Source organism: Blastomyces gilchristii (genome assembly GCF_000003855.2).
Source record: "Blastomyces gilchristii SLH14081 genomic scaffold supercont1.12, whole genome shotgun sequence".
In the NCBI taxonomy this organism is placed as follows: domain Eukaryota; kingdom Fungi; phylum Ascomycota; class Eurotiomycetes; order Onygenales; family Ajellomycetaceae; genus Blastomyces; species Blastomyces gilchristii.
This window is the reverse complement of record NW_003101671.1, coordinates 608,601-616,866: the sequence shown is the minus strand read 5'-3', so window position 1 is coordinate 616,866 and position 8,266 is coordinate 608,601. Positions and strand designations below refer to the sequence as shown.

Genomic DNA, 8,266 nt, shown 5'->3' with positions numbered 1-8,266 from the left:
TAACATCATGTAAATTAGTGTTCAGTGATGTTTTTAATTAATGCCACTATCACACAGATGGATTCATACATGCAATGTTTCTGCACAAATTCATACATAGTATGCACATGTAATTAGTGCTGTACAGCCTTTCTTATTCAGTTAGTTATAATAATTAGTGCTTCATCATCAAGTTAGCCTCATATCTCATATTGTTGTAAGGCAGATTGATCATCAACTCCACCTACGCATAGGCCTTTCTCTATCCATGTTATCTATCCCCTCTGATTTGCATTCACAATTGCCATACCATACCATCATCATTATTGCCATCAAGCTCTTATATTCTCAAGATTGAAATCAAAATGAGTGTATGGAACAGGCGGCTGATATCAAAGACCTCACTTTTTATTATTATTATTGGAGTTCAAAATAACTGTACAAGCGGCGGCAGCGGCAGTGGCGGCAGCAGTGGCAGTGGCAGCTGCAGCTGCTTATTACAGTGACGGATTATTATTATATCCATTACCCGGCATACAAGAGGTTTTCAATTAGATGAATACAATATTTACAAGGCCTATGCCACAGCAGCGCCGAATCGTGGCATCTATGCCTATATAGGAAGGCCGTGCGTACTAAATATTTCATGCGACTTGGCGCTGCAGGATCCCTCATTACACCTGCTCCGTATACCTATTATGCTCAGAAATGTGTTGACTTGATTCCTCAGTCGTACCCCTCGACGTCGAAAACTCAACAACTTTATGTATCTTATGTATCTGCCCGCCCCTAGGAATGAGTTCCAAATCATCCTCCGGCCCATCTCTGCTCGGCATCGTATGCCCATCCCCCTTCGGCACCCATATATTCTCTTCGGATGATGACTGGCCCCTGGCAACCGCCTGATCAGGCCTCAACCGCGAGGCGCTAATGATACCGTGCGTCGAGGCCCGATTCCGCCGCGGCGGCCCTGAGCCAATGGTGTATGTGAAATCACTGTCGCGGGCGCCGTAGATGCGGCCGCGCTCATGCGCCGCGTTGTTGTTGTAGTTGTGGTTGTGGTTGTTGTTGCTGCCCTGAGGGGAGCTGAAGAAGATTTCGTATTTCATCAGCAGCGGCTTGAGCGTCACGGCGGATATGGCGATGATGCTGACTCCGATCTCGACCATGGACCATATCATTATCTCGGTGTTCACGTAGAGGAAATCAACCTGGTTATATCCGTGGTGGACATATGTGAGCCGGGCTATCGTTGCGATGCTTGCTCTGATGGGGAAGAAGTTAGAGAAGGTATTGATTGATTTGCATGTGGAAACCTCACACTGATCCAAACCCAAGGAGAACGCAAGCGGATAACTTAGTACGGCGGTTTAGTTGCAATTTCCTTATCATCAAGGCAGGGACTCTTGCGAGTGTCAAGTCGCCCGCACAAATGATTGAGCTATGGGCATAGCTCCCAGCCACAACCTTGAAATATTGCCGACATGTCCCGGCCAGGTCCGGATTCCGTATCTGTTCCCAGGTATACTCCACTGGCGAGCAAGAGAAAAGGGCGAAAAAGAAGTAGAAAGTCGTGAAAATGAAGGTAATCACGCCAACTGTGTATATCGTAAAGATGTAAGCTCGTCCAACGATGATGATTCGTAAGAGGGATAAACAGAAGGAAACCTTGACTATCATCGACGATAAGATATATAACATATCGGCGGTAAAGAAAAACTGTGCTGGATGTTAAAAACGATGCGATGCGATGTGGAACTTCATACAATTCGAGATTTTTGTATCTAACCTTGAATGCATCGGCCCTTGCATCGATTGATTTTATATCTTTAGAATGTTTCCCAAGGCCTAGGGACGCAGATTGCATGAGGCAACCCGCGAGACCACTGAACATGAACTGTGAAAGAAATAGAAAAGAGATAATTAGCCACGCACGAGAGCAGGACAGGGTACTTACTGTACATGTACATGTACATGGGTAACTATAGGCATGGTCAGACATACCACAACCACGACCACGAGGATGTCATCCATGCCCCATCGGGTCAGATTCAGGCGCACATAGCAGCGCAATGCAACAGTTACCCATGACACGACGAGAAAAGAGATCGCGACAGTGAAAATGCTGCAGCTCTTTTCCTCCATGTTCTGCTTTGACAGAGTCAAGACTGTCGCTGCTGCCGCTGTCGCATCGATCGCGGTAAAAAAAAAAAAAAAAAGAGAGAGAGAGTGAGAGAAATACTCTTCCAGGGTTGGAGAAATGTTCCCTAGGTTGTGACTCGCGCTTAGGCCATCCTTACCCGCCTCGTGGAATTTTGCGGGGGGACACCTCCGCCAGGCACCCCTGAAATCACCCCGGTCCTCCTCGAAACCTGTCAGCGGAGAACAGTCCTAGTGTAGGCTAGAAGGAACTTTATTCAGAGAGCCGAAGCCAGCACCTAAAAAAGGATATTTTAAGGTGTATTTTTTCCTGGCTGTCCAAATCATGCTGCGGCACAGCTATCGAGCAACCAAATACGAGCGGTGAGAATGAAGAATGCTACAAGCTGCTGGTCGTTTTGGCAGAGCTTGGTACTCCACAACTAGCCCATCCTGGGGATCGTTTGCGGGCGATCAGCCCATGAGCACCGCTTGGGATGAAGCCTGTAAGAACTAGGAGTGCCCCAGATCCCGATAGGGTGGGCTGCGTCTGAACCTCGAGTTTGCTGGGTCAGCAAGTTGATTGAAGAAGACCCACGGCAATAACTTTATTTCTGCCGTTGAGGTCTTGAAGAAAGAGGTAACCAGCCAGATTGGTCAATCGAGATGATCCGTCCTCCATAGCATCTTCTTATTCGCTGGTCGTAATCCCAACAGCAGTTGGTGAGCGAAGGAAGTCACAGGAAGCTTAGTTCAAGCAAGCTTCGGCCTTGGGGTTTGACCGGCAAATATGGTGAAGATATGAAGATACGGATTTGATTCCCGCTTCGCACCGAGACTCCGGCTGGCTGTAAGGGCGAGATCCCTCGGTTCTCTACATGGTGGAAGGCCCTGCTTGGCGTCCAGTCTGTCAGCGAGCGAAGGTTCATGCCTGAAGGCACTTGTCTCTTGAGAGAAACCACCATTCCTAAAATAAAATAGCAAGGCGGAGAGGAGGCCGGAAAGTTTCCTCTGGCTTTGAGGAGTGCGGGCACACGGGAGACCTACGTTCGAATCCGTTTTCCCTTCAACGGTGCGTTCAACGTAGTCGCACTCATTTTGAGTCTGCCAGATTCTCACAAGGTTCAACTAGTTTCACATACTTAGTGACATCTCCCCCTCAGGTTGAATAATTGAACGCTTTGACACCGGTCCAACGCAGCGCCACATTCCTGACCGGACGACTTCCTTGGGCTGGAAAATGCTGTGCACAGTAACTACGGACTAACTACTCCGTAGAGAGCTGGGAGAGCATTGCCCAAGTGGACAACGATTTCCGAGTCGGTTCCAGAGCGCGTCGGCAACCAAGATATTTAAAGTTCAACGATGACATCAAGCCGGTCTCGAGTGGCGTATTATTATTGTTAACAACCCTCAATCACTTGCTTACGCTCGCTTATTTAGCTTGAGAAACATGTTGTTTAATCTCTTGAGTGAATTGTAATGTGTTGGCCGTTACGGCCTTTGCGACTATTGGCTGTGGTGATCTCGCTAGATCACATGACCAACCACTATATTAAGCTCTTTGTAGATAGATCTATTAATACAATCTTCAACTATTCTACAGATTATAGTCTGAATGACACATTTTTCTTTTTAAGAAATATTGTATTAATATTTTGATAAGAGTAGTTTATCTTTTTCAGAAAGACTCTTACTTTTTACTATTATTATTATTATTATTATTCTTCAATTATAGATGTATACAGTCAGAGACTATGACATCTATCTGAGAACTTTTAGTTCTCAGAGTTTTTCCTATATCTGTAAAGTTAACTATTATACATTCATCAATTTCAGATATGCAAAATCAGAAAATTCCAGCCCAGAATATAAAAACTGTTTATATGTGATTCAAAGGTTGCTTAAGCCAGCGTACGATTACAGGCGTACGCCGGCTTCTTATATATTGAATCTCGTACGCTAATTTAATTAGCGGCTGCTATGGCCCCTTTACACTTGTACGCGTACGCTAGTAGTTCGGAAGCGGCCGCGGTATTATCTGACAGTTGTACGTTCTTCCGAACCACATCCTCCCCCACCAGATTCAGTCACACCCACATGACCATGTTGTACACCCTAGCTTCATGCGGATTAGCTCACCACTAGCATTTCACAATTGTGTGACCTATCCCTGATTCAGCTAGTGTCCTGCGTATGCCCTCACAAAGAAACTTCCACTATATTACACCACTCATTCACTAACTTTTCCCATCCTTCAACCATCTTCTTCATTCCATCATCATTGAACACCACCACCATCCAAGATTTCTACTCCTTCTCCTGTTCAACTCTTTCTATCTGTCCACCTATCACATTGTACATGTTCCTGGCAATGGCCCCTCATTCCCACAACAAGCATCATCATAGTGCTCATACCAGGCAGTTTGTTAGCAGTAAGTGTAACGCATTGTGAAACATGGTCAGGGCTTGTTTATCTTCTAACAATCGCCAGAATGATGTATTACCATGGATGATGACACACCTTCTCATACATCCTCAACTGTTTCTCTTCTCAGCGGGTTCCTGATCATGTTTTCTGGCATGATTTTGTGTGAACGCAGATGCTGATATGTTTGTTTTTATTCATGTAGAATCATCATGTGTTGACAGATCTGCATCCGCTGATGATAGTGAACCCAATGTTGAATCATTGATCAAGAACTTGGAGAATGTGATAATGGAGGAATTGCTCATGCCATGTGTGGCCGGGTCTCCCGTGTCCTCCCCTCCCCCCTCTGTTCCTTCCTCTGCCGCTCCCCCCCAATCTCCTACACCTGCCCCTGTGTCTGGTTCTCCCGCTCCCACTACCCCTGTTCCCGCAACCCTCACTCCTGCCACTCCTGGTTTTGCCGCCTCTGCTTTTGTTATCAGCTCTCCCCGATTCAAGGAGATGTTGCATAGGCTTAATGAACCACATCTCTCAGTGTGTACACTTCCACCCTTCTTGTCAACTCCCAGAATGATTTATTGCATGAAGACTGTGTACAACACAACTATCTGAAGCTCAGTCACAGACACTGATTATTACATTTGTTTTAAATATTCATGATGAAGCAATCATTCATTCATATCAGAGAATCATCCCCCTTCTCAACAGTATTGAGATTGTGAGTCTTTTTCTTTTCATCTTTTCAATCTGACACTGATTTTCCTGTTCTTAGAGGAAATCATTATGGGTTTTGCTGTGTATGAAGTCATGGTGTCCACAGATATCAAGAAGCTTTTTACAATTATAAAGTTCAACATTGCAGAGACATTTGCTCTGGTGAATTCCTTCAGAATGATCAATCTGTATCAGCCTATTCTCTGATATCTGTCATCTGACTTCATGGTGCAGGCGAAAGATATCCATGTTTTCAGAAATGAGAATGCAGATGTCATACTCTTTTACACTCACAGGTGTGAGGCTCATACACCTTGTCTGAAGTGTCATCATGAGAATGAGCTGTTTGCACACTGCATTCTGCTTCCTGCATTTTCTCATGTCTCTCTCTCTCTTTCTGAGAAGCCTCATGCATGTTGTAATTGCGCATACAATTCTAAGGCCAGCAGGTGTTCATTCAGTAACTGTTCTCATCCCTGATTTTGCAATTTTCATACACTAACAATGATTCTTAGTTGCTCCGGCATCAGAGGCCATTCTGATTGAAGATGATAACACTGCTGAGACTACCCTCTCCTGCTCTCAAGCTCCTTTCATCACTTCCTCTCCCTTCTCTGCAGGGAAGGTTGTGCACACACTGAGTCATAAGTGTTCAGCCCTGGGTGGCTTCTGCCATTCATCTGGTCCTGTGCCTCCTCCTTCTTCTGTTTCTTCTGCCTTTGCCCCCCCTGCCCTGACTCCTGGTCCTGCAGGTCTCACACTCTTCTTCAATTTCTCTACATGTACACGTGTGCATTTCTATATTAGTATTCCAGTCAATCTTGCAATCAATGACATTAATGTTGTACACAGAGCAGTAGAGGAATTGAAGGCATACACAGCATTGTTGCAAGAGCAGCTTGCAATTCTCAAATCCCTTGCAGATCTTGAGTTTTGAGATTTCCTTTGTTTTTGGCATTTTTCAGATGGCATGGTGTTGGAAATAGATTAAATGTGTGATGTATGAAAATGAATGAGATATATATGATAATATTTGTCTTTTACAGTTGACTCTTACAGTTGATGATCAATTCATCATCTCTTTTCTTACACTTTTCCTCTATCTGCTAGTCACTACTCTTACACAACCTCTATATGGTACAGCATTCAGTGACTAGGTTCAGCAGCTTCTAACTTTTTGTGATTCTGTCTCACACATTATACTGTCTCTCTTCACCCACTCAGACCACTACAGTAAACAGCTCATCAAAACTAACCTCATCTGACCTCTGAGCATCTTCAGGGGTTGAGATGACTTGGTCCCACACATCTGTGGATGTTTCAGATAGTTTGTCCTCTGTGGTCTTCACAATTGAACTGGTGTAAACAGTTAAATTCAACTCTGAATTCCTTTTTCTTCTGCAATCTGACTCATGTGCAAGTCTGCTGCTTTGAGATCACTCTTTGCTGTGTTGCACCCGCTGTCTGCAGCGCATTATCATACAATCAGCTACAGTCTCATCACTTATTGAAGTGTGGCATTCACCTGATTTCTTCATTTCTTTCCATTCTTTCCTTGTAATTGTGGAAAGGTCAGAATAAGTGAGATCATCTGGTTTGTAAGTGTCTATGATTTCTCTTACTTCACAAGGCTTTTCAATTGTAAGTCTCTTCTTTTTCAATGCTGATAATAGTGCTGCAGATGATCATAATCTGCTCAGGTCTTACATCTTTGCTTTCACAAGTCATGAATCATTGATTAAGTTGCATAAGATCTGTCCCCCTGGTTCTTCCAATGTGTACATTCTCAGAGGATGTGATTTGAGTATTTTATATAGCTCAAACCACCTAGGTTGGAACTTCTCAGAACTCTCATTGTATATGAGGACTCACATTCCCATCTTGAGACTCAATTTCTTAACAAGTGAGTCTCATATTCTTTTCAATTGAATTGCTCAGTTCAGGAGTAACTCATTAGCTTTTGTGCGTGTGTGGCTGATCTCTTTCAATCTTGGTTCTGCATCTGTGACTGTTGCATCTGCAACTGCTGTTCCTGCTGCATCTGCAACTGCTCCCTCCCTCATCTTTTCTGAAACATTCTCCAGGATGCGCGGGTGCAATCCATACAACAGGTAGAATGATGAACACTTGGAGACTGCATGCTGTCAAATCCACGTGACCAATAGTGCCTGCCTGAGATATTCATCCCATAGTCTTGTAGGCTTATTCACTAGATATTTCATCAGCATGTTGCTCAAGATTCCATTCAAGCATTTCATCTTCCTGTTCATCCGCGGGTGGTATGATGTTGTTCTACAATGTCTTGTCTGTAACTGACTTATGAAATGCCTCATCACTCCTTCTACAAGATTCACACCATTATCAGTTAGAATCTCGCGCAGCATTCCATAGTTGACATAGATCTCATCATGTAGGAACTTCACCATCACCTTCTCTGTCATCTCTGAAACTGCTCTTACAACTGGCCAGTCAGTAGCATAATCAATAGCAGTGATTATCCATCAATTTCCATTTAGCATTCGCGGCAATATGTCTATAAGGTCCATCCCCCATCATTTGAACAGTTGTATCATACACTCTACCTGATGTTGTGCTTCCTCACATTCTAATCCTTTCTTAGATTCTTTCATGACCTGGCAATTCAGGCACTCGTGAGTGTACACCTGGATGTTCTCGGCCATGCTTGACCAGTATACTCTTGGTTTGAGTACACCCATGAGTCCAGGGCTTTCTAAGTGGCTGAATTCCTTGTGCATGTGAGCCATCAAGTCATGTCTAAATAAAGGTTCTAGATAGGGAGCTTCTGTGTATCCTAGATCACAGTAAAGCACAATATTGTTTTCATTTCCCAATTTCCCCAGCTTGAAGTTCAGAAGCATCTCTTCTACTACTCTCATGAGATGCTTGTCATTCAACACCTTGCCATTCTTCAAGTGAGAGATCATGGCATTCACTCATTCTGATTCCTTGCATTCTCTCAGTGTGTTAACATGAACATTCCTT

The 8,266-nt window shown here is 44.1% G+C and overlaps 3 protein-coding genes across 3 annotated transcripts; all 3 read right to left on the bottom strand.

Annotated features, from left to right (window-relative positions):
* Nucleotides 1-653: 653 nt before the first annotated feature.
* On the bottom strand, nt 654-2,124 carry BDBG_05828 (uncharacterized protein; the record flags this gene model as incomplete). Its single annotated transcript, XM_002623608.1, has 4 exons — nt 654-1,245; nt 1,301-1,698; nt 1,769-1,876; nt 1,984-2,124. The coding sequence occupies 4 exons, from the start codon at nt 2,122-2,124 to the stop codon at nt 654-656; spliced, it is 1,239 nt and encodes a 412-aa protein (XP_002623654.1).
* A 747-nt stretch (nt 2,125-2,871) lies between these two features.
* Nucleotides 2,872-3,215, bottom strand: BDBG_17319 (uncharacterized protein; the record flags this gene model as incomplete). Its single annotated transcript, XM_031725070.1, has 2 exons — nt 2,872-3,085; nt 3,166-3,215. The coding sequence occupies 2 exons, from the start codon at nt 3,213-3,215 to the stop codon at nt 2,872-2,874; spliced, it is 264 nt and encodes an 87-aa protein (XP_031579188.1).
* A 1,528-nt stretch (nt 3,216-4,743) lies between these two features.
* Nucleotides 4,744-5,678, bottom strand: BDBG_17318 (uncharacterized protein; the record flags this gene model as incomplete). Its single annotated transcript, XM_031725069.1, has 2 exons — nt 4,744-5,018; nt 5,558-5,678. 2 exons carry the CDS (start codon nt 5,676-5,678, stop codon nt 4,744-4,746), a joined length of 396 nt encoding a protein of 131 aa, XP_031579187.1.
* Nucleotides 5,679-8,266: the final 2,588 nt, after the last annotated feature.